At 39.7% G+C, this 27,500-nt stretch overlaps 1 protein-coding gene across 4 annotated transcripts in view; it reads left to right on the top strand.

Moving 5' to 3' along the window:
* The first annotated feature begins 3,357 nt into the window (after positions 1 to 3,357).
* LOC106872360 (uncharacterized) overlaps positions 3,358 to 27,500 on the top strand; it is a 69,693-nt gene continuing 45,550 nt past the window's right edge. Inside the window, exons 1-3 of one of the 4 annotated variants that reach the window (XM_089342421.1) lie at positions 3,358 to 3,459; positions 13,309 to 14,806; positions 18,443 to 18,488. In XM_089342421.1, the coding sequence (XP_089198547.1) occupies positions 13,366 to 14,806; positions 18,443 to 18,488 (1,487 nt within the window). In that variant the 5' untranslated portion in view covers positions 3,358 to 3,459; positions 13,309 to 13,365. Of the gene's footprint in view, positions 3,460 to 13,286; positions 14,807 to 18,442; positions 18,489 to 27,500 lie in introns of those variants that run through there. The other 3 variants (XM_089342418.1, XM_089342417.1, XM_089342419.1) reach the window with 3 other exon arrangements.

Here is a 27,500-nt window from a genome sequence, read left to right as displayed (position 1 = left end):
GTCACCTTGTAAGTCAGAAGACTAAAAAGAGTCCACACGATAGAGAGGGTGGGGATTTGAGAAGTTAGAAGTCTGCTGGGTGAATCGGGTTTATTGTTTGTGATGTGGAAAAGATGCTGGAGAGAGAGAGAAGCCAGCAGAGACAGTGTTAAGAGGACAATAGAAGAGGAAAAGGAAAAGTAATTTTAGAGTTAGAGAGAATAAGATGACCAATGGAATGGGTTGAGGGGAAGGAGGAGATTCAGGGGTACCCCCTCCCCCAGGTTATGTATGTGGCGTAGGCTGGGTGAATGGAGTGGTACCAGAAAGAAAGACAAAGATGATTGTAGTTAGGAGCCAGAGCATGCCCAAAGGTAGCATGGCTAAATATATGTGTGTGTGTGTGTGTGTGTGTGTGTGTGTGTATGTTGTAGGAGAGAGTGGTGGTGATAGAAAAATCAGAGAATGGGTAAAAGTTGTGAGGAATTGTACCAGGTTTTATTGTCTGCTTTGACATGGTTTATACTGCTAGATGCCCCCTTCTTAATGCCAAGCCCTTTACAGTATGTACTGGGTGCTTTTTACAGTAACTTGTAAGATAAAGACCTCTTAAGATAAAGACCTCTTAAGTTGACCGAGCAAGTGGATGTGAGGGAAGTGGGTGAGTGCCAGGTGAGAGGTCAGAGCAATAGTTCTGATCTGGGGTCCATATGGCCCCTGAGGATCCATATAAGACGTTTGGGGGTCCACAAAACAAAATGATAAACTGGGGACCTACAGTAGTATTTTAAGGGCCCCTGATAAAACTTTGCTTTTGGTGTATGTATTGGCATTTATTGCAAGAAACCGTCAGGTTCCATTCTCTACCATTTTTCATAGTTCAACCTGCACAAGTTAAAGTTAGAAAAACAAAATAGGAATTTTGAAAGATGTGTCTGTAAAATTAGTCTTTAACCCTTTCGTTACCAAACCGGCTGAAACCGGCTCTGGCTTTGTTGTACAAATGTCTTGTTTTCAAAAGTTTTGAATTAAAATCTTCCACCAAACCTTAGTCACAATTTATGTTCCTAACACTAGCTTAATGATAACTAAGTTATTTTACTAAATTCTTCGTTATATTTAAAGAAATTGAAAGAAGCACAGAACATCTCAACAGAAATATAGTAACGAAAGGGTTAAACATTGAATGGCTATGGGGGTCTACCAGGGTAAAATAGTAATCAAAGGTATCCTTAGATAAAAAATGGTCAAGAACCCCTGGATTAGGGTACAATAGGAGAGAAAGAGTTGTCTTACTATAGAGGGGATACCTGGCTACCCCAATGGGATACTTGGCTACATATTTCTATATTTGTTAAAATGACTACATGTTTTGTAAAGCATAAAATATCATGTTTTTTTGTATTTTCTGTGCAACGATCATCAAATTGTTGACGCAGAAACTTAAGGTTCTGCATGCAAGTTTCCATGTCTGTATCTATCAATAAGTATCATTTTCTACTTCCAACGATATCAAAATCTACCTCTTTGGTTATTTCATGTTGTTTCATCACGTGAATAGCATCATTTGAGCGTGACCGTTACCAACGTCGCCTTCCTGGTACTTGTGCCAGTGGAACGTGAAAAGACATTCGAGCGAGTTCGTTGCCAGTGTCGCTGGACTGGCTCCTGTGCAGGTGGCACGTAAAATACACCATTTTGAGTGTGGCCGTTGCCAGTACCTCCTGACTGGTCTTCGTGCCAGTGGCACGTAAAAGCACCCACTACACTCTCTGAGTGGTTGGCGTTAGGAAGGGCATCCAGCTGTAGAAACTCTGCCAAATCAGATTGGAGCCTGGTGCAGCCATCTGGTTTCACCAGTCCTCAGTCAAATCGTCCAACCCATGCTAGCATGGAAAGCAGACGTTAAACGATGATGATGATGATGATATATATATATCCATCCCTTCAGCATTTAAACTAGCCATATCCAGGATCCAAATATTCTACTTGTTTTATGTTCAAACAGGACAGATCTGGCCTCTCACGCCTACCCTACAAAATCATTCTAAAGATAAACAACATCACATCATCACAATCTCAAAGCTATGAGATAATGCCGGATCATTTCGAAACAATGGGCATAAATAAGGATTACATTTGACATAGTAATGGTGCCTGGGTCACTAACACAGTCTTCCTAATCATAATCGTAATCCAGGTCAGTGAGCAGAATCACTGAACTGTGATCAGATTTTTCACAGCTCTAGAAATCATTGAAAAGTAAATTCAATGGGTTTTGTGTTTGTTTTCCTATAATAGTCAGCAATCCTTCAGTATTGGTACACAGCATCAGTCACTCATATAACCTTCCCTCATGAGATAGATAAAAAGGCTAAGCTGAAATAGGTGAATGGCAATATCTCTTTATATCGACACTCAGTATACAATACCCAAGGATCACCAAATCGTCTTTTCATAATATATAAGGTTGGTGCATAATTATTGTGGGTTTTTTTTTCAACAAATTTTATTCAACAAAATCAATAACAACATGTAACAAAAACGTCTTTAAATGATTATTCCGGAGCATATTCACCATCTACTTCAATTATTGCTTCCCATTTGCTTGGCAGACAGTGATTTAAAGATGATTTTGTTAAATATTGTCATTGTTTTTGTTGAATAAAATTTGTTGAAAAAAAGTCGCAATAATTATGCACCAACCCAATAATTGCAAATTTACACACACACACACACACACACACACACACACCACACACACAGAGTCTCTCTTTCTCTCTCTGTACTGAAGTGTTGGTGTCACAGGGGCTCAGAGCAATGTAGTGTCACAGTGGGTACATTATACACACACACACACATATACATACATGCACACACACATCTCTCTCTCTCTCTTTCTCTCTCTCTCTCTCTCTTTCTCTCTTTCTCTCTCTCTTTCTCTCTCTCTCTCTCTCTCTCTCTCTCTCTCTCTCTTTATATATATATATATATATATATATATATATATATATATATTAGGGATAAAAACCCAAATTTACAGGGAAAAATTCAATCTAATTTATCAAAATTAAATTAAATTTCACAATATATAAATATATGAATTAGAGAAAAACCCCCACAATTATTGAATTCATCCATGAAAATCCACATATCTATACATACATACGTACACATGTGTCTATGTGTACCTCAGTGTGTATTGTATACATATTGTGTGCATCACTCTCCAGTTAACTCCATCTTCTTGTCTCCACAACAACGTTGGGTGGTGTTATCTCTCTCTCATAGCTGTCGACTCCCTCGCTCTCCTCTGCCTTCCTCTCCTCTCCCTTTGTCCCACATCCATACACTCAGCTTCCTCCTACTACACCTCTTGCTGCTTATCTTGGAGTCTTTTTTGGGGGGAATCTGCTTCTGCATTTTGTAGCATGCTGCTGTCGTTTTCTCTAACGCATGCCTCAGTGTGTATGTGCAGAGGTTTGTTCTACTTTTAATAATTCTGTGACTGTCATTTTGCTGGAGACTAAATGTTTTGGTTTGGTTAGTTCCACACTTCTAGAAAGCAAAGCTGTTCTGCATTTTCGTAAATTTCTTCCATCAATATCTTTGAGTAGAAATGAATTTTCTTCTTTGACATAATATGAACACTTTGCAAGAGAGAGGTATTAATAAGAGCCAGTAAAAGAAACAATAATATTTTGTGACAGACCCAGATACATACACACACACGCAATCACAGTCTTTTATCTTGTTTCAATCATTAGATTGTGGCCAAGCTGGGGCACCACCTTGAAGACTTTTCGTAATTATCTGTCAATATTTACACATATCTAACCTTTTTTGCTATATCTACTAGGTATATTTCTCTGATATTCAAATGAGGTTTGCTAATTTTTCACCCAATATCTCGCTTATTTCTATTTAAAATGTTATTTTGATCATTCCAGCGTGTTTGTAAGGCTGTTTTATGCCAGAAATCAAAGTTTCATAAAAAAAATTCCAGTTAATAGAATTATGGGAGGTAATGGGTTAATGTGGCTGTATGGTTATAAATTTGCTTCCCAACCACTTAGTTCCAGGTTCGGTCCCACTATGTGTAGCACCTTGGGCAAGTGTCTTCTACTAAAGCCACAGGTCAACCAAAGCCCTGTGAGTGGATTTGGTAGATGGAAACTGAAAGAACCTTTTCATATATATACAAGTGTGTGTGTGTGTGTGTGTGTGTGTGTGTGTGTGTGTGTTCCCTTCCACATTCATAAAATAGGAGAATAAGGTATTTTTCATTTCAAAATTGTAATAACTTGAAAACCATTTAAAGTTATTTCATGTAACTTCCAGAATGTTCCAAATGTGACTAGATTTACTTGAAAGACAGAAACTGAAAAATCATGTATAATGCTAAAAAATGGTTTTCATATTCCTTGAGAATTAAGGCTAAATAAATGTGAATGTAGTGAATAGAGGAGTGAAAAAAAACTACTTTTATCTGTACAACTGCAAAATAAACTGAGGTGAAGGTGACATGAAGCAAATAATCCCAAATATGTTATCTGAATAGATAATCACACATTCTGAGTTACAATTATATCATATATCATAAGTATAATTATTTTGAAAGACTTGACTGTGTCCTGTTTGGAACTCTAATGGGAATATTTTTCATTATCAAGCACAAAAAAAATCCAGGTGTAGGAGTGGCTGTGTGGTAAGTAGCTTGCTTACCAACCACATGGTTCCGGATTCAGTCCCACTGCGTGGCACCTTGGGCAAGTGTCTTCTACTATAGCCTTGGACCAACCAAAGCCTTGTGAGTGGATTTGGTAGACGGAAACTGAAAGAAGCCCGTCGTATATATGTATATATATATATGTGTATGTGTGTATATGTTTGTGTGTCTGTGTTTGTCCCCCCCCCCCCAACATCGCTTGACAACCGATGCTGGTGTGTTTACGTCCCCGTAACTTAGCAGTTCGGCAAAAGAGACTGATAGAATAAGTACTAGGCTTACAAAGAATAAGTCCTGGGGTCGATTTGCTCGATTAAAGGTGGTGCTCCAGCATGGCCACAATCAAATGACTGAAACGAGTAAAAGAGTAAATTTAAGTGAAAAGCTCTTCAAAGAATGAAATTTTGGACAGTAATGAGTGAAAGAATACTCTTTTACTTGTTTCAGTCATTTGACTGTGGCCATGCTGGAGCACCGCCTTTAGTCGAGCAAATTCTTATTCTTTGCATGAGGTAACAACTCTTGGAATGGTCCATAGATGTGTGTGTGTGTGCGCACGTGTGTTTTGTCATCATCCTTATTTAACATTGTTTTCTTTGCTGGCTTAGGTTGAACAATTTGACAGGAACCAGTGAGTTGCAGAGCCAAGCCAGGCCCCATTGTCTGCTTTGGCATGGCTTCTATGGCTGGATGCTCTTCCAGACACCAACCACTTTGCAGAGTGCACTAGGTGCTTTCTTTCATTTCATTGGCACAAGTGAGGTTGCCATCTAGTCACCCCACCACAAGACAAAGGCCAAAAAGAAAATGAAAAAGCTCCCACTACTAAGTAGGGGGTAGGGTTAGTATTTGGAAGGTAGGGGTGGGTCATTTTATGTCAAGTGTTGAAAGGCTTAAGTATGATTGAGGGACAAGGAGAGTGTGTTGCTATAGAGGAGATTACATGGCTCCCACACATTATATAGGGGTGGGTCGGCATGGTTGGGAAGGAAATAAAGATAAGGAACCAGAGCAAAGGAAGCTGAAGACAGGATGTGGGCAGTGGGTAATAGGAGGAGAGGAGAATGAGAGATGGATAGAGGAAGTGGCTTTATGCCAGGTGATTAAAGATTAAAGTATAACAGGGGGTTGCAGGAACAGGAGTCTTGGTGTAGAGGAGGTACATGGCTACCCTGGGTTGGAGAAGGAGAGAGGATGGTGGGGAAGAGGGGGTCAGGGTATAGGAAAGTGAATTATAAGAGGAATGGTCAAGAAGGTTGGGCTGGGGGGAATGGGTGGGTAACTTTGTGAGAGGGTTGAAGGGAAGTGACTGATGGACTAAGATGGGAGATAGGGGTGAAAGGAGACTAGTTTGGAGGAGGAGGAGATACAATTGGGACAGGGAGATGTGTGTGTGTGTGTGTGTATATATATATATATATATATATATATGGATGTATATGTGATCCTGCAGTGATCAACCCATTCATCTCTTTAGCTGTGTGCTTCTATATTCTGTGTCAGTGTGTTTGTGTTTGATATGACTCAACCAGACTCATGGCTTTTAGATAATTATTGAGAATTAATTAGAATGACCAGAGAGAGTCTGAGAGTGATGTAGAAGGTGAGTGAGTGAGAGATGTGATGATGATGATGATGAACCGGTTGTGAGTGCCTTCTTCCCGTTAAGTGAATAATCATCACCATAGTAACAACTTATCAATAAACAAAAACGTGTTGTTTTCTCCAACCGTTCATACCTGCAGAATAGTTGTTTAATTCCCACTAAAACCTTAATTACAAAAAAAAATCCAAAGTCAAAGGTGATTCCAGCCTTGAGCATTCAGTTGTTTCTTCCTAGCACAGTGACTGCAACCTTTGCCTTCATGAGACCCAGCACATATATATACATATATATAATGTGGCTATCATGGAAAGAACGTGGTCTGGTCATCCTGACTGGAAAGGAATTTTAACTCCTGAACAACTAAGTATTTGTTTAGAAAACACCCAGCTTCATATCCTGGACATAATCTAGAATCAGATATGACTAATGAATGAGGTTTATGATTGAAAAATTAACAGATTTTTTTTTTTTTTAATAAAACAAAATAAAATGTTCCATTAGATACCAAAATCGTTCCACCCATATTTGTATGATAAAGACAGACTACGTGAGTGTGTGTGTGTGTTTAGGGTGTATATCTTCTTCAACATTATTTAATTCTATATAAACATCTGTCATTCTAAGCTGGCACGAGTTGGGGAGGGTGTATGCTGTGATAAATCATTTATCTATATTCTGCATCATCTTGTCTGCAAGGTCTAACATTCTAAGATCTTATCTCATCATGTGTGTGTATTTGAGTATCTATAATATATATATGCGTGAATGTGTATGTATACATATGTATATAAGAAAGCTAGTCTTTTATTCAGTTAATTTTTGCTAATTTTATGCTTATAAAAACTTCCTTTGTGTGTGTGTGTGTGTGTGTGTGTATGTATCTTTCATGCAATCATATCAGGCAACATGCTGAAGAGGAGGAAGGTAGAAACCTCCAATCTTGGCGGCGAGCTGGCAGAAACGTTAACGCACCGGGTGAAATGCTTAGCGGTATTTCGTCTGCCGTTACATTCTGAGTTCAAATTCCGCCAAGGTCGACTTTGCTTTTCGGTCACTGAAATAAGTTCTCTGAAACGAGTTCTGTTGCAGAAGTCTGCAAGTGAACATGTGAAGAACAAAACTGGAATTTTGAAACAAGTATCTATCGATACAACTAGCTTTTAAATATTGAATGGCTTTTGTGTGGGGGTGAGGTCTACCAGAATAAAATAGGAATGGAAAAGGTTCAGAAGTAAAAAAAAATGGTTGAGAATCACTGTTCTGCTGTATAAATACATTCTGGAGAGGGATTGAGTGTAGCAGACTGGTCAGCTGCCCCCTAATGATGCCATAAGGCTTGCGTTTTTGTGGTGGGGTGAGTAGAGGAGAAGTAGACAGGTGACTGAAGAATTTCTTCATGTAGAAGCAAATGATTGAAAAGGAGGGGGAGGAATGGTTGCGTGGGGAATGAGTAAGGAATTGAGGTTCTTGGAGCAGTTTTCTTCATCTAATTTAAAAGATATCTGACTGTAAATTGGTGAAGTGGCAGAGTGACAGTAATCCCTTTTCAAATCTTTTACTTAAACTACAGGTGTATCCTGTTGGTGTACAGGAAATCTCTGAAGACAGACACAGAGAAACATAGCATTGAATGGAAGTTCTGTCTGTGTGTGTGTGTGTGTGTTTATCAGGCGGCATAGGAAGGTATATGTTTGTGTAGGAATAAGTTTATTTTGGAACTCTGTGTGTGTGTGTGTGTATACATTTGTGTGTGAGTGTTTATGGGTCTGAGTATATGTGCATACAGTTGTGTGTTTGTTTGTGTGTGTGATTGTAGAGTAGCCACGTGTCCTGTGTTGATGTGAATATTTCACTTCAGCGGAAACACACTCGTGTCAAACAAACCCCCAAATACACAACACTCGCACAAGCTTTTACCCATGCTAACGAGCATATATATAAACACATGTTAATGAGCATACATACATGTGTTGATGTACATGCACACATACACACACACACACACTCACACACGCGTGTGCGCATACACATGTATGTGAATGTTTATAAGTGTGAGGAAGAACATCTCTCTTTGCAACTGAGCTTTCTTGCTCTGTGCCCCAGGGAGCCAATGTCAGGAGGACATAGAACTAGATCCTGTGACACCCCCCTTATTAGTCTCTAGGAAAGGAAATGGAATGTTTTCTCACAGGAAATACTGCGATTTTTTTTTTTTTTTTTTACAATAGAAAACATAAAGTGATCAGGTGATGATGGGGTGGGCGTGGGGGGATTTGGTGGTGGTAATGGTAATAATGGTAGTGGTGGTGGTTGCAATGATGGTTATGATGATGATGATGGAAAGATGGAATCGAAATCGCGATCCTATGACTGCGAGTCCGCTGCCCTAACCACTGGGCCATTGCACCTCCACTCTCCCAGGTATAATGGACAGAGAAAATGGATGGTTGGATTGGTGGACGGACTTCCGAGATTTATCCGATTCTGTCGATGACATATTGCCATAGACAAACAAAGTGTTTGGCCTCTGGCTTCTACACAGCCACAGTTTAAGTCGATGCAAGTCTGTAGAAACACCAGTAATGTTCTCAAGATGTTTTGTCTTCGCACTTGCTGCTGTGTTTATTTCTACATTAATTGGTCCTTCTTTTGCTCCTCTGATGGAAATAATTCTGCAGTAGAAAGAATAAAACAAACAACAAAATGGTAAATGATATTTGAAGCAAGTTACAGGGAGATGAAGAAAAAAAAAACAAAACACGATAATGATACAGAAATTAAATTCTTTGCATTGAGAGAGAAGTGGAGTGGATTTCATTTGTGGTTCATTTTTTTTTAATGAAATAAACTAGATTAGGAACAAATGCATACAAACATGCACACACACACCCACACTTAAATGCACACATACAAACTCTCTCTCTCTCTCTCTTTCTCCCTCTCACTTTCTCTCTCTCTCTCTCTCTCTCTCTCTCTCTCTCACACACACTTTATCTTGTTTTTTAATCTCAAAGCAGAGAAAAGTTCTTGCAAAATAATTGTTAAATGACAACAACAAAACAACAAAAACACGATTAATTTATTGCTCAGAGCAATGTGTGTGTGTGTGTGGGGGGGGGGGGGGAGTACTATTTCATCATGGGACAAAAAAAAAAAAAAAGAAAAATTTCAGGGTTCACTTTATAAAGATTTTAAATAAATCTTTTAAAAGAAGATTAAAAGCCAATAAAACAACATGAATAAATAATGAAAGTATTATACACACACACACACACACACACACATACAGGCACATGTACACACATACATATAGAGAGTGGTGCGGGAGAGAAAATGTGTGTGTGTGTGTGTGTAGACTAAGAAAGAGAGAGGTGGGGGTAGGATCAGTATAAAATTCTTAATGTTTCAATATTTAGTTTTTCCATCTGTTTTCAATGTTGATAGAAATTCTTTTTTTCTTTTTTATAATATTTGTTTTTTTTTTAATTTGTTGTTTAGAAAAGAAAATATTCTGATCAAAGTTTATAAAATTCCTTGGTTATTATTTTTTTATTTTTATTAAAAACTATCCACTCTACCCGCTTCTTAACCAACTAAAAAAGTGCTAAAGGCCAAGTGGATAACATAATCAGAAAACGGACCAAGAGATAGTCATTGTCAAGGTATATTTGTAGACTGAAACAAAAACTGTGGCATATGTCACAAGAGTGCATAGGCACAGGAATGGCTGTGTGGTAAGTAGCTTGCTTACCCACCACTTGGTTCAGGGTTCAGTCCCACTGTGTGGCACCTTGGACAAGTGTCTTCTACTATAGCCTTGGGCCGACCAAAGCCTTGTGAGTGGATTTGGTAGACGGAAACTGAAAGAAGCCTGTCGTATATATGTATGTATATATACATATATATATGTAGTGGTTGGCGTTAGGAAGGGCATCCAGCTGTAGAAACTCTGCCAAATCATATTGGAGCCTGGTGTAGCCATCTGGTTTCACCAGTCCTCAGTCAAATTGTCCAACCCATGCTAGCATGGAAAGCGGATGTTAAACGACGACGACAATGATGTATGTGTGTGTGTTTGTCCCCCTCAACATCGCTTGACAGCCGATGCTGGTGTGTAGAGGTCCCCGTAACTTAGCGGTTCAACAAAAGAGACCGATAGAATAAGTACTAGGCTTACAAAGAATAAGTCCTGCGGTCGATTTGCTCAACTAAAGGCGGTGCTCCAGCATGGCCACAGTCAGGTGACTGAAACAGGTAAAAGTAAGGTAAAAAAAGTAAGTAAAATAAGATGGAGCTTAGTTGAGTTCATCATTTCTTTTTCTCCTCACAACATATTGACAACTGTCGACTCTTGTTGCCGGTGTCTTCTGATAACCTCTTTGACTTCTGGTGATTATATTTGACTAACATGACATATATTGCTGTTATATTTTAGGAAAATACTAAGTCTATAAAGCATACAGCATAATGGTTTAAATGGGAGGAGAGACAATCCAGCATGGCAATCTAAAAGTGGACATCAGAATACAGAAACTGTCATGGCATATATCTTTTGGGTTCCATTAAAATCGAAATTAAGTATCTTTAGTCAACAGAGCATCACATTAAATACAAAATATTGTACAAAGGAATCATCAAGGCATATATTTGTTAGTTATTTTTTGATTTTAATGTTTCTCTGAGCAGACAGCATGGAGTTGTAAATGTGAGGTTTTAAGGAGAGAAATCATCACAAGCCTCAACCTCTTGAATAATCCTATCTTTGTGTGTGCAATGAACCATGGAAATAAATGGGACAATCAGTAAACTATGGCCAACCTTCCTTAGAATGTGGGGAAACTTACACTTTGTTTTGTAGAAGAAATAAAACTGACACAACAATCAAACATTGAACAGATTCTGAGGAATGCAATGAAGGAATCCTCAGTGACATCAGAACGTTCTTGATGTGGAGTGCTTCACTTTGGTTTTAGAATTTGAAGCAGATGTGAAATAGATCTGTAAATGGAGACAACGGTTAAATGTAGAATTTATCGCAGGGGTTGGGGGAGGGGTGAAAAAGGAGCAGAAAAATTGCTGTTTAACTGTTTAGCATTTAAACCATCAATGGGACTACAAGATAATGATAAATTGAAGACAAAGTGAATATTACATTCGGCAGAGCAATCTGGATGTTAAAGGGTTAATAGAAATTCTATTTTGTCTTATTAATTTCACAGTGGCGTCACGAAAGCTGCTAAATGTACTGAGTTGTGACCTATTTACAGAGAGTGGACTGGGCCAGCGATGAATTATGTGGCCTGGCACTATGGACACAAATGCATGGTTGGTGGTAGGATTTGAACCTGTAATCTCTTTGTCCGTTTTCTGATTATGTTATCCACTTGGCCTTTAGCACTTTTTAGTTGGATAGTTTTTAATCAAAAAAATAACAAAAGAATTTTATGAACTTTGATCATGAGTTCACAAAAAGCCAGGGAAAAAGCAAAAGCATCTTTCTATGGTGAGATAAACTCCACAAAATGAAGTGAACTGAGATATCCTTATCACATGATTTCGAACTCTGATAATTTAATCTTAGTTCTCATCAGTGGATCTTGCTGATACTCTGGGTTAAAAGGATAACTCACCTCATGCAACTCATGAGAAAACCGTTGAAAGCTTGTGCTTATTCAAAACGGTCAAAGTGTATAGTCATCATCATCGTCGTCGTCGTTTAACGTCCGCTTTCCATGCTAGCATGGGTTGGACGATTTGATTGAGGACAGGTGAACCAGATGGCTACACCAGGCTCCAATCTGATTTGGCAGAGTTTCTACAACTGGATGCCCTTCCTAACGCCAACCACTCTGAGAGTGTAGTGGGTGCTTTTACGTGCCACCTGCACGAAGGCCAGTTAGGCGGTACTGGCAACAGCCACGCTCAAAATGGTGTATTTTATGTGCCACCCGCACAAGAGCCAGTCCAGGGGCACTGGCAACGATCTCGCTCGAAAGTCCTTACACATGCCGCGGGCACAAGTGCCAGAAAGGCGACGCTGGGCACAGGTGCCATCATGATTTCGCTTTCGCTTGCCCCAATAAGTCTTCACAAGCTGAGTTTCGTGTCCAATGAAGGAGACCACATTGGCATGGGTGCCAGTCGTCGAATTTCACTTGATTTCGATTTCACTTGCCTCAACAGGTCTTCGCAAATGGAGTTTAGTGTCCAATGAAGGAAGGTACGCATAAGTGGACTGGCTGATTTTGTGAGTTTATCTCGCCATAGATAAGTGCTTTAGCCTACTCTCTCGCTTTTCATCAACTCTGGGAGTTAGTGCCTTGTGTGGCTTTCGAGTTGTTCTTGACTCTTATTTTTAGCTATGCTGGTACTATTTTTGTACCCTTGTTTATTAATTTGATGTATTTATTAGATTATATTATTTTATTTATACTATAACTTTGACCATTTTGAATTAGCACAAGCTTTCAATGGTTTTTTTCATGAGCTGCATGAGGTGGGCCACCCTTTTAACCCAGAGTATCTGCAAGATCCACTAGTGAGAACTATTATTTAGATTAGTAAAGTACTCCAAGTATTCATTAGACAAATTCTGAGGTTATAGTCCATCACCATTGTATATTGTAAATATGTGGTTGTGCTCCAGTTAAACAGATTTTTACTTAGAATGAACCTAATCCCTTGAGAGTTTCTTGATTTAATCCCACGTTATTGTTTAACCCTTGGTCAACCCACATTGAGCAAAGATGATCAGAATTATCACAGCTGAAACCATTCTGTTTTTTTCTAGATCCAGGACTTCTCTGTCCAATATGTTCTTTTTTTAAGATAGTAGGATGTGATTTGAGGGAGTTTTGGTTGCTATTCATGTCTGCTTCAGCTCCAGCATTGGTTCATGTTTATTTTCTCAAAGACTCTTCACACCATTTCCTCCTTTTATATGTCACTGATTTAATTCATCAGATAATATTTCTTTTTTTTTTCCCTCGTACAGGTCTTGATTTGAACCTGAACTACCAACCACCATGGGGTCAGAGAATTAGCTGAAGTCATGAATACCAGAAAAACCCCTAAAAAAGTGTCAGATTTGACCTCGCTGTTTGAGGAAAAGAACAGCGAGGTCATTGCGCAGCCAAGAGCGGTGAACGTGGTGTCTCCAAGCAAAAAACCAGCTGCAACTTCAAAAGCAGGAGGAACAGCAACTTCTAAAGCAAGAGGGACAGCAACTTCAAAAGCAGGAGGAACAGCTGCTGTACGTCCGAGTCCAAAACCTCGTCTCAGTCGCAGTGATTTGAGTGGAACTAAAGGTAGTAGAAGCCATATATCATCACGGACTAGTAGTGCTAGTAGTACCAGCAGTAACAGTAGTACTACTCAATTGACAGACATCAAGGCTCCGCCTAAAATATCTGATGGCTGTAATTCACAATCTACCAGTAAAGTTTCCAGAACAGTCCTGTCTTATGAAAGCCCTTGTGAAAGGAGTTTATATCTGCATGGCAGAAAGAAGATGTTGTCAGCATCAGATATTACAGGCTCGGACAGATCACTTGCATCACGTGATACGCTTCCTTGCAGAAATGAAGGTTATCCATTAGAACACACAAGCTCTGCAGAAAATTTGTTCTTCCCACAAAAGTCTAACACAAAACACTTGATTCTTGAGCGTCTACAGAGTTTAGAAGACACTCGAAAATCTCCTGTACATAATGATCTTAAAGAATGTGAACTTATCATGAAACGGTTTGCCGATGCCAAAATGAGGGACTTGCGTAATAAGTTTGAGAAGTCGGTTGATGACAGTGGAATTGGTAGCACTCATGACTTTGTGAAAGCTTCCTCAGCAAATGTCCGAGGAATATCGGCAGCAGCAGCTACAGCAACTCTGCCTTTGAGAGGAAATTTTAAACCTTCCAACTTGTTATCCTCCTCAGAATTGTTCAAGTCTCGGGCTGCCACCCTTGGATCAACCAAGACTTCATATTCGGAATTCCTTAACAGCACACAAGATAGGAATATCAGCAGCTTACAGAACATTAAATTTGATATTGATTCCTCTTGTAAAATTATGGTCAGTGGAAGAACTGCATCCAGCACTGCTGGGACAACTTACAAATCTCAAGCTGCTGAAAATATTCTACAAAAAAAGAAACTTGCAAATATTTTGAAAAATGCCGCCAATGATGTGCGATTACCATCTCGAGTTCAGCCATTAAATAAATCACCCTCATCGTTGTCATCTTGTTCATCATCATCGTCGTCGTCATCATCAGAGCCTGCACCTGATGGTACTTTTAGTGGAAAGAAGAAAAGAGGGAGTTATGAGAATGTGATCCAGTCTGGCCAAGTAAAGTTTCTAACCTCAAAGATCAGTGCTGGTTCTGCGAATGTAGATTCTGTGAAATGTACTGGTACAAATGGTGTCAATAATGGTTGTGAAGATCCTTCAGACATCTACGATGACATTGCCAACACTGTCGACACCCAGAAATGTAAGTGGTTTTTTTGTTGTTTGTTTGGATTTTGTACAATTGTTTTGTTGTTGCTAGAAATTGAATTTAAACCAACAGATTGCCAACACACAGAACAATTGGGTTCTGAGAAAATAATTGAAACGTCTATGTTATAAATAGTTTGTTTGTTTATTATGGAGATCTCTAAACATTAAATGAAATAAATGGGAGCTTTTAAGAAAAGTAAATGTTTAATTTGGAAAAAAAAATTGTGCTGTGTGGTAAGAAGTTTGCTTCCCAGTGACATGGTCCGAGGTTCAGTCCCACGGTGTGGCACCTTGGGTGTCTTCTACTATGGCCTTAGGCCACCCAAGGCTTTGTGAATAGTGAGATAGTTTAAAGGGGGCAGAACCCCCATGAAAATTCATAAATTTTCGATGGTGAGGAAATATCAGCCATGGGTAATTGACACACATCAAGATGTATTCTCAAACTTTCCACTTCTCATGAGGATTCTAAGATCCCCTAATGAGGGCCTTAACGCCCAAATTTTAGTCATTTTTTATGATCCAAAACTACGTCAAAAGTACTGAATGGATCTTTATGAAATTTGGTAATTATATTCTATGCATAAGGGCCATAACCCCCATGAAAATTCATATATTTTTGCTGTTGATGAAATTTTAACCATAGATATTAGACACAAATGAAATAATATTTCTAAAATTTCATCTTCTTAGAAGTTAGAAAGACCCCTTGATGGGGACTTAACCCCCACAATTTAGTCATTTTATCTAAGCAAAGACGAATACACTTGTACTCTTAGAAACTGTAGAGTCACCCAAGCATAAAAGATGAGCATTATTTGTAATTCAATGGTACAACAGTGTAAGAGTTTGCTTTGAGATATACTTAGATTCTGATTTCTGCAATGTGGTGCATAAATTGTCAAGTAAATGAGAGGCATATTTGCCTCCACTGATTCAGTTGCAAAGTGTTGAGTAAAGTTATTTGCTTGCAGACCTCCTTTGAGTCTTTTTATTATCACTGGGTCACACATAGTTCCCAGGTGGTAACATTGATTTCAAGGCCTTCCCAGATGAGTGACTGGTTATTCAAAGACATTTATAGATTGGAAATTTATTCTGTCTAGTTACCTATCGGTATAGTGGTCATTTGCAAACTCCAGGGGGGACACTTTCATTTCCCCTTAGCCTTCACGTCACACACTTGTTGATGTTTATTTGAGTTGGGTGACGCCCTTCTAATTGCTATAGATCCGTAATGCATCTTACGGCTGTGCCTGTCATAGATACTCTTGATAATTCAGCAGTATTTGTCTTCCAGTCTAGCATCGATAGTCCTAGACAGGTCGCAGGTTTTTATTTCCCAAAAATGGATGCATCAAACATTGTAAGCACTTCGTCTCCTGAATTTTGATCTTGGCTTGAAAATCAGTGCACTGCTCTAGACCAACAGACAGATAGACAGACAGAGACACACACACACACACACACACACAAATGATTGAGTATATAGGATACGTGTCACTTCGCTCTGCAGTGTGTATGCATATCAGTGTTATAAACAAGTATGTTGTTGACCTCACACATGGAAATAGATTCAACTGATTGAGCAGAATTCAATTGTGTTTGAAACTCAATGTCTCGGTCACAATAAGTTGTTGCATTAATTTATTTATAAGGACGCAACTTCTACATGTATAAAACATTGATATGCACTTGTCTCTCTGCTAGTTGTAATTCTAATTCCTTTTGTATATTGTCAGTGAGTCAGGTGTGAAGATATAAAAATACAGGTTAGTCTGTTTGTTCCAGGTATATGTCATAAAAATATATTGATATTCATGCTTCCTAGTCTTAATTGTATTGGCATGAATAAGATTATTTAAATGTGACAAGTGAAGTTGCTGTGAAAGCACAACTTTGACCCAGAACACATTCCAACTTCAGTTTTGTATCTTTATGTTGTTGTTGGCACTCCGTCGCTTATGACGTCAAGGGTTCCAGTTGATCTGATCAACAGAACAGCCTGCTCATGAAATTAACGTGCAAGTGGCTGAGCACTCCACAGACACGTGTACCCTTAACGTAGTTCTCGGGGATATTCAGCGTGACACAGTGTGACAAGGCTGACCCTTTGAATAAGAGGCACAAGAGAAACAGGAAGTAAGAGTGAGAGAAAGTTGTGGTGAAAGAGTACAGCAGGGTTCGCCACCATCCCCTGCCGGAGCCTCATGGAGTTTTAGGTGTTTTCGCTCAATAAACACTCACAACGCCCGGTCTGGGAATCGAAACTGCGATCCTATGACCGCGAGTCCGTTGCCCTAACCACTGGGCCATTGCGCCTCCACTTGTACCTTTATATTGGAGCTTAATTTCTTATCATTAGTGTACCTTCTTTGCCTTCCACTACTGCCAGCCATCACTCTCTCTTCACCCTTGGGGCCACCTCTGTTGTCACCCACCTTTCCTACCTCTACTGTTGCCAATCATTCTCACTCCTCAACTCCACCCCAGACCACCTGTTTACATCATACTACTGCTCCTTTCTCCCGCCCTACCATCCTGGTTCTTCTAACCTAATCACTCTCTCTCTCTCTCTCTCTCTTCTCATCTCCTCCTTGGCCACCTGAACAAATGTACATACCTTAAATTATTGGTTACTTCCAAGACTTGCACACTTGTTCCCTGTCCCCTATTTCTCCCCTCCTGTCTTTGCTACTTGTATCACTCTCTCCCCACCCCCATTTTCCACCCCTTTCTTATAACTCACTGAATACTCTGTACTTTCCTATGTAATAATACAAGGCACCCCTCCTCTACAGGTGTCTCTATGAAAGCCAATAAGCCACATTCCTTTGACATTGATTGATCACTGAGACAATCTTCCTGGTGTTGCTTGCACACAAACACACCCTGTATGATATATACTCTGTGGCATGGTTGCAGTAGGAGGGGCATCCAGCTGCAGAAACAAAGCTGACACATAACAAGCATCATTCTGTTGATGAGCAGCTCAGACTGTAACAACCTCTCCAACCCATGCCACCATGAAAAGCAGATGTTTAAAAGTAATGATGCCATTCCAGGTTCAAATTCCATTGGGGTAGACTAAATTTTCAAATTAAATACCGGAATTGTTATTAGCAGCTGCAGTAGTAGTAGTTTTTTAAAAACTTTTTCTCTTGTTTTGTGTGTGTGTATATATATATATGGGGCAAGTGAAAGCGAAATCGGGATGGCACCTGTGCCCAGCGTCGCTTTTCTGGCACTTGTGCCCGTGGCATGTGTAATGGACTTTCGAGCGAGACCATTGCCAGTGCCCCTGGACTGGCTCTTGTGTGGGTGGCACGTAAAATACACCATTTTGAGTGTGGCCGTTGCCAGTACCCCCTGACTGGCCTTTGTGCCGGTGGCATGTAAAAGCACCCACTACACTCTCTGAGTGGTTGGCGTTAGGAAGGGCATCCAGCTGTAGAAATTCTGCCAGATCAGATTGGAGCCTGGTGTAGCCATCTGGTTTCGCCAGTCCTCAGTCAAATCGTCCAACCCATGCTAGCATGGAAAGCGGACGTTAAACAATGATGATGATGATATATATATATATGATGTCCATGTTATTAATAGAAAATTTGATTTTGTTTACTTCCAGCTTTGGAAATCTTTAAAACTAGGAAAAATATCCCCAAAAAGAACAGGTCAGTATTTGTTTTTTGTTTTAATTTATTTTTTGTTTTTTTTAATTTCACCCTGGAATGTCTTCAGGCAGGCTATTTTTGGACCCCCCCCCACACACACACACACTGTAAGATAGGCAATCCATCCATCATTGGTTGGCGTTGATTGTTTATATGAAATGTCATGAGTCAGCATGACACCAGGAAGTAATTTGACTCTTTTTTTTTTTTTTCCTTCATTGATTTCTGTCCTCTCTTTGCAGATAGCAATATCCATTTTCCTCATGTTACATCTTTATATCCATGTTGAGCTCAATTCTGATTTTTGAGGCCACCAGTCAACCGTGAATAGATCTGTGCTAGCAATCAAGTTTCCTCTTGGTTATACCCAAACTAGCAGAGATTTCATTGCACCAATATTAGGGAGTTTGGCTTCCTTAATGATCAAAGTGTGTCTCATTTGTCTTGATGATACTCATCCCTCTTAGGTGTCTCATCATAAATGCAACTTTTTTTTTACCTGTTTGCAATATACCATCTGATACACCTCAGACTTATTTAGGATACAAGATAAAGATCCTTCCCGAGTAATATAGACTCATTTGGCTGGTTTCATGGTTTCTGTGGCATCTATATTCCCCCTGGATAGGGTGCTAGTCTGTTGCAGGATTACTCATTTTTGCCAGCTGAGTGGAAGACACTTGCCCAAGGTGCCACGCAATGGGACTGAACCCGGAACCATGTGGTTGGTAAGCATGCTACTTACCACACAGCCCCTCCTGCGCCTAAGTAAAAGAAAAACCCAACAAATAAGTGCTGGGAACGATTTATTCAACTAAAAGGCTTGAAGTTGGTGCTCCAGCATGGCCACAATCTAATGACTGTAAGGACTGTAATATTTGTCTGTGTGAAGCGGCTGTGGTCATCAGTCTGGGTCACAAATCTGTTCCCCCCCTCCCCTTCATTTATTGTCCCATCAAATGTTTTCTTAGAAAAATCTCATGTTTTTCATTTCAAATTTGGTTTATCAAATTTAGCCTAGTTTCTCTGTTGCTATCTGCTGCTGTTACTACCCCCTTTTACCCCCTTAACTCTGGTAACAGGAGTAAAAAAAAAAAAAAAAAAAGAAAAGAGGGTGGGGACAGATGGATGTTGAGGAACAACAGGCTGGGAAGAAAGAAGGTAGCTGGGGGGAGGGAGAAACAGAAGGAGGGATGGTGGTGGCATGTTTACCAAGTCTGTAATTAACTACTTGCTAGATTCTCTTGTGTGTGTGTGTGCATGTATACATGTGTGTGCTTGCTATGGTAGTAGTAGTAGATTTTCTTTTGATATACCCTTTAGTGGTATACACACACACATCTTTCTCTTTACACACACACACACACACACACACACACACACACACACACACACACACACACACACACACACACACACACACACACACACGCGCGCATAGATATGGCCCTGCAACATGTCATGTGATTTACCAATCCTTGAAAATATTTCCTTTTTTCCCTTTCTAATTTTACATTTGGTCATGACAAACAATTCCAGGGGACCAATATCTTCTCAGTCACTAAATAACAGCACAATCTTTCACATACATCAACACATACACACTCAAAACTTGTAGTTTTTCACAGACACATACGTGTGTGTGTGTGTGTAACCACCATATATATATATATATATATATATATATATATATATACACACACACACACACCCACGTACACAACTATATATATACCACAGATAGTAAACAGTCTGTGATGTGTTTAGTGAAGCTCTTTTGTGTGAAGATTTTCCTGGTTTTGAAAGAGTCTCTGAGGCTTGTCTCAAGAGAGAATAGATCCTGGGTCCTCTTGTTTTGTTTCTCAACACAGTTTGTTGTTTCTGTCAGCCTTGAACTGGAATAAAGACAACAACAACAACAACAACAACAGCAACACAGTCTGGGTAATGTACTGAAGTTACAAATCTATTGGTTTATGTGAATGTGTGTGTGTGTGTGTGTGTGTGTGTGTGTGTGTGTGTGTGCGCGCACATGTGAATCTCTGTTAGTGTGCACGTGTGTGTGCATTTGTGCATGTATGACTGTCTGTCTGTGTGTGTGTGTGCATTTGTGCATGTATGACTGTCTGTGTGTGTGTGTGTTACAACAAAGTTATTTTTGTTTTAATTATTCAATATAATTTCTTTCAATAATAATAATAATAATAATAATAATAATAATCCTTTCTACAATAAGCACAAGGCCGGAAATTTTGGGAGAGGGCGAAAGTTGATTACATCGCTCCCCCCCCCCCCCCCCCCCCCCCCCCGTCTTCAACTGGTACTTAATTTATCGACCCCAAAAGGATGAAAGGAAAAGTCGACCTTGGCGAAATTTGAACTCAGAACATAGCGACAGGCAAAATACTGCCAAGTATTTCATCCAATGCGCTAACGATTCTGCCGGCTTGCTGCCTTAATAATAATAATTATTATTATTATAATAATAGTAATAATAATAATTTCAAATTTTGACTCAAGGCCAGCAATTTCAGGGGGAAAGGGCTAGTCAATTACATTGACCACCTGCCCACCACCACCACCACCACCACGTACTCAACTCCTACTTGTTTTATCAACCTTGAAAGGCAAAGTTAACGTCAGAAGAATTTGAATTCAGAACATTTAAGTCAGAAGAAATAGTATTAATCATTTTGTCCCACATGCTAATGATTCTGCCTTCTCATTGTTTTAATTAATAATAATAATAATAATGATGATGATGATGATAATTAGAGAACAATGCAATAAACTCTGTTTATTGAATGGATTGAACAGTATTTTGACAGCATGTCAGTTTTCCTTGGGTTCAAAGTGTAAATGGAAAAAAAAAAACAGAAATTCAAAATATGAACAAGGAAATAAAAAGCAGTCCTTCTTAGATAAAACGACATCAGTTTTCACAAGGAAAGAGAAAAAAATAAATGAAAAACAGGAAAGAGAATACTTAGTCCAGTAACTTTGTGTGAATGTCGTGAAATTCACCAGTCATTTTTTCACTAGGATATGATGTTAGCAATTCACAAATTTGCCAGTGGCCCTCGACTGGCTCTTGTGCGGGTGGCACATAAAATACACCATTTTGAGCGTGGGCGTTGCCAGTACCGCCTGACTGGCCTTTGTAGGATTTTCGAGCGAGATCGTTGCCAGTGCCCCTGGACTGGCTCTTGTGCGGGTGGCACATAAAATACACCATTTTGAGCATGGGCGTTGCCAGTACCGCCTGACTGGCCTTCATAGGATTTTCGAGTGAGATCGTTGCCAGTGCCCCTTGACTGGCTCTTGTGCGGGTGGCACATAAAATACACCATTTTGAGCGTGGCCGTTGCCAGTACCCGCCTGACTGGCCTTCGTAGGATTTTCGAGCAAGATCGTTGCCAGTACCCCTGGACTGGCTCTTGTGTGGGTGGCACATAAAATACACCATTTTGAGCGTGGGCGTTGCCAGTACCCGCCTCACTGGCCTTTGTAGGATTTTCGAGCGAGATCGTTGCCAGTGCCCCTGGACTGGCTCTTGTGCGGGTGGCACATAAAATACACCATTTTGAGCATGGGTGTTGCCAGTACCGCCTGACTGGCCTTCGTAGGATTTTCGAGCGAGATCGTTGCCAGTGCCTCTGGACTGGCTCTTGTGCGGATGGCACATAAAAGCACCCACTACACTCTCTGAGTGGTTGGCGTTAGGAAGGGCATCCAGCTGTAGAAACTCTGCCAAATCAGATTGGAGCCTGGTGTAGACATCCGGTTTCACCAGTCCTCAGTCAAATCGTCCAACCCATACTAGCATGGAAAGCGGACGTTAAACGATGATGATGATGATTTGTCATCATGCATTTTGAGGACTGACAATGAATATTCCCTGAGAATTTGCATTTAGAGCCATTTGATGTAAAATGTTTGGCAAGTTCTGTTAAACTACCTGTATTGTGCCTAACATCATACCTATGCCCATTGAATTTCTTTTATTTAATTGTTCTGTTGTTGTTGTTGTTGTTGTTGGCACTCCGTCGCTAACAGCGTCGAGGGTTCCTGTTGATCCGATCAACGGAACAGCCTTCTTGTGAAATTAAAGTGCAAGTAGCTGAGCACTCCACAGACACGTGTACCCTTAACATAGTTCTCGGGGATATTCAGCATGACACAGTGTGACAAGGCTGACCCTTTGAATTACAGGCACAACTCTTTTACTCTTTTACTTGTTTCAGTCATTTGACTGCAGCCATGCTGGAGCACTGCCTTTCGTCGAGCAAATCGACCCTGGGACTTATTCTTTGTAAGCCTAGTACTTATTCTATCGGTTCTCTTTTGCCGAACCGCTAAGTGACGGGGGCATAAACACACCAGCATCGGTTGTCAAGCAATGCTAGGGGGACAAGCACAGACACACAAACACACACATCTATATATATATATACACACACACACACACACACACACATATATATATATATATATATATATATATATATATATATATATATATATATATATATATATATATATATATATATATATATATATATATATATATATATATATATATATATATATATAGAGAGAGAGAGAGAGTGAAATATATAATATATATATACACTGCTTACTTAGCTGCTACCAGCTCACCCATACTAATACCCCACCTTCCCCAGTACCTTATATAAGTAACAAACTGGTTGGTCATGTCAACAGCGATCCCCATCACTTAACATTAAAAACATTCCTGTCCCACTTTTTACATTTTAATCTATCATCAAACCCAACCAATTGGAATAATTCAACATGCTCATGTCATTATATCTGTAACGTTTATTTTTCTTGCCCCTCATCTAGGCTAATTCTTTGTGTAACTTCCATGACCTGGGCCAGCAATTTGCTGCCTCTGTAATTACTTCTCTCTTACGCATCTCCTTTACTCTTGTACCAGTTCGCTACGATGCTGCTACACAAGTCATTGGGTATGCTGTCTTCTTGTATGAACTAATATGGTAACTGGGCCATATTCCACTCTACCAGATACTTTAAGCATCTCAGGAGTAATTCATGAAGGACCTGGGACTTACCCTGTCTTCATATCCTTAATTGCTTTATCTATCACACTGCTGTCAACTAGAAGGCTTTGTCCCCTTGTCAGGTTCACATTTGAAGTGCTGTTTTTCTCCCAGGCATTCTCCAAGTTTAGTCACTTTTCATAGTAGCCCTTCTATGCTTGTTTCTTTTGCCGAATCACTGAATGTTAGTGTACTGTTATCCATCCTTGCCCACTTCTTACAACATTTCCATTCATTCTGATACACTGCCTTACAATCCAGAATACCTTACCCCCCCCCCCCCCCACCACCAAACTCATCTTCATACAACATTGGTAGACTCCATACTTTTCTACTTCTCCCTGTTCCTTAGCTTCCAACCATTTCCCCCCGTAGTTCCCTGCTGCACTTGTCTTTACAGTCTTTCCAAGGCCTCTCTCTTGATTTCTGTGGCTGAGTCCACCTCACTGTTCCAACACCATGTCACCCTCAGTCTGTTTGAAAATTAGTTTTCTAGAAACGTCTTTCAAAGTTCCTATTTTGCCTTTCACACATTAACTTGCGTAGGTTGAACTATGTAAAATGTTAGAGGAAAAAAAACTAAAAAAAAACAAAAAAAACACCAAGCTGTTTCTTGCGATACATATCAATAGATACACCTAAAGCAACATTTTTTTAGGGGCTCTTAAAATACTATTAAGGATCTGCAATTTAATATTTTGTTACGTGGACTCCACAAAAGTCCTGGTAGAGAACCACTAGTCTAACCCATGCAGGTGTAGAAAAGGAAAAGTTGAAATGATGACGACAACGATGATGATGGTGATGATGATGTAAATGTCTGTGTGTCTTTTGTGCTTCTTTAAAAATCGTTGCACTTCAAGTAGTAACCTTTCCATTTCCTTTGCCAATGAATTGTCGGCTGACACCGTGCTTTCGAAACTGTGTGGAATAAAAGAACGCTTCCTCGGAAAATGGATAAGGCTTGGGAAGAAGAATGGCATCCAGTTATAAAACAATGCCCGTAATAAATACATCTGTTTTTAACCCATGGTAAAACAGGTATGAAAACAGAGGATCAATACAACTAACTACCTGTTCTGCTTCCTTCCGGAACAAAAGCAATCTCCAGTCACATGCACTTTTAATGTAGATTTTCTCAGTGACATCCGAACGAACACAGTGACATGACTGTGCTTGTCTGTTACAGGTGACATTCGGTCCATATACACTCACCCGCACAAATACCTATATATACGCACATACCATACACACATGCATGTACACATACATATACATTCTCTTTTACTCTTTTACTTGTTTCAGTCGTTTGACTGTGGCCATACTGGAGCACCGCCTTTAGTCGAGCAAATCGACCGCAGGACTTAGTCTTTGTAAGCCTAGTACTTATTCTATCGGTCTCTTTTTGCCGAACCGCTAAGTTACGGGGACGTAAACACATCAGCATCGGTTGTCAAGCGAAGTTGTGGGGGGGATAAACACAGACACACAAACATATACACACACATACATACATATATATATATATATATATATATATATATATATATATATATATATATATATATATACATACATATATACATACAAACAACAGGCTTCTTTCAGTTTCCATCTACCAAATTCACTCACAAGGCTTCGGTCGGCCTGAGGCTATAGTAGAAGACACTTGCCCAAGGTGCCACGCAGTGGGACTGAACCAGGAACCGTGCAGTTCATAAGCAAGCTACTTACCACATAGCCACTCCTATGCCTATGTATATAATATTCAGGCACACACATACACATACCTACACATACATGCAAACATATACACACGTATGTATTTCATACATTATACTTGTATGTTAATTTGAAATACATTGAACATCTAACAGATCTGATATCCTAAACCAGGTGCACATGTAGGAATGTATACACATATAGGCGTGTATGCACGCATACGCATAAATGTATCTATGCACGTGTGTGTGTGTGAGTATGTATGCATACACGCGCGCTCATATGTGTATATACAGACAGAGAAGATAGATTTGAATTCAAACTCCTGGATTCTTTGTGCAGAACTATGCATGTATGTATGTGTGTATTTATATACGAACTTACACATTGTGTCTATATATACATATACATACATAAGATATAGATATAGATATATATATACATACACGCACACACACACCCTGTTCCTCTCTCTGCAGCTGATTCCTTTGCCAAGTTGTTCTTTTCTTTCATCAATAATAAAGGAATCAGTTTTCCTTTCCTTCCCTTTTCTTCTTCTTATTATTCTTCTTCTTCTTCTTCTTCCTCCTTTCCCTTTCCTCGTCCTCCTCTTCCTCCCACTCCCCCCACCCCGTCTTCACTCTCTCCTCCTCCCACTCCCCTTTCTAATCCACTTGGCAATGGTTTCCAGCTTGTCAAAGTCTGAATCATTTTTACTCCCCCCCACCCCCCCACCCCCATCGTCTTCCCAGTTCACTGCATAGCAAGGAGGAGATAATAATCGATAGTACATAGGTGGCGGCAGCAGTGGCGGTGGTGGTAGCAGCAGTAGTAACTGTGATTGCTGTTATTGATGTGATGTGGTCTAACCCAACAGACATTCCACCCGTGCCCATCCTGCCTTTTTCTACATTGTTTAACATAGGGTTCTGTATGGATGGCGTACATGGAATAGGGGGTTGCGATGTAGCCCTGAGTCAAACCATGACTACTCCATCAGACATAGTGTTACCAGTTTTTAGGGAGATTTTGCTGCTCTTTCTTGCAGGTCAAGTGGACAGTATTGAGGTTCCCTCATTTCCTGCATATGTTGTTGTTGTTGTTGTTGTTCGGTACTGATATGATGAATGAGACTCCAACTGTGACCATCCTGTTTATATATATATATATATATATATATATATATATAGATAGATATATATATGTATATAGAGCTAGATAATCTAATGCGCCTTCCTTTGTTGAAAGAGTGTGGAACTTGGCTGCTATTTCTAGTAGATTAAGTGATTGCATGGAAGTTCTTTTAGTGCTATTTTTGATGATGATGATGATGTGCAGCTATGAGAACGGGTGACGGTGGGGGTGGGGTGGGTAGCAGCAGCCGCTACAGCAGCAGCAGTAGCAGTAGTAGCAGACTTGGCGATGATGTGTACCAACAGTAGCATGGCTGTTGTAGTGGCAGAGATGATGATGATGATGATGATGATGATAGTAGTGGTGTTGGTGGGGTGGGGGTGGGGGTGATTTTTTTTTTCTTTTTCTTTTTCTTTTTCCCAGTCTGTTGAAAGAGATTCCGAGACGACGAAGATGAAGGTTGTCTGTCAATAGTTTTGTATTGGTAGTCGGAAACCAGACCGGTTGGTGTTGATGCTGTTGTTGTTGTTGTTGTTGTTGTAGTTGTTGTAATTGTTGTTGGTTGTGATGATGCTGATGATGATGATGCTGATGGTGTTGTTGTTACTGTTATGATGATGATGGTTGGTGATGTAAAGGAAACTCATCCCTGTTTGGTTGAAGGAAGACTGTCCATAGCAGTAATAGTAGTGGTGGTGGTGGTGGTAGTCGTCGTGTGGTTGAAAGGTTCTTGTAGGAATAGTATGGCAATGATGATGATGATGCCGTGCTGGTTTTGATCACGGTCAAAGGTAGCAGCAAAGTGGTGATGCTGATGGAATGGTTAGACACCAGTAGTGTATTGAGATAGAGTAAAAGATAAGCTGTTGTTGTTGTTGTTATTATTATTGTTATTATTATTGTTGTTGTTATTATTATTATTGTTGTTGTTATTATTATTATTGTTGTTGTTATTATTATTGTTATTATTATTATTATTATTATTATTATTATTATTATTATTATTATATCGTCTTTTTAATGTAGTAGCAGAGCAGTTGCTAAGGTAATGTTAACCATTTGTCAGGTGGGT

The sequence above is a fragment of the Octopus bimaculoides genome, chromosome 26 (genome assembly GCF_046866305.1).
Source record: "Octopus bimaculoides isolate indiv1 chromosome 26, ASM4686630v1, whole genome shotgun sequence".
Classification (NCBI taxonomy): Eukaryota; Metazoa; Mollusca; class Cephalopoda; order Octopoda; family Octopodidae; genus Octopus; species Octopus bimaculoides.
Note: the sequence above shows the minus strand (reverse complement) of the source record. Positions and strands in the feature narration are given on the sequence as shown.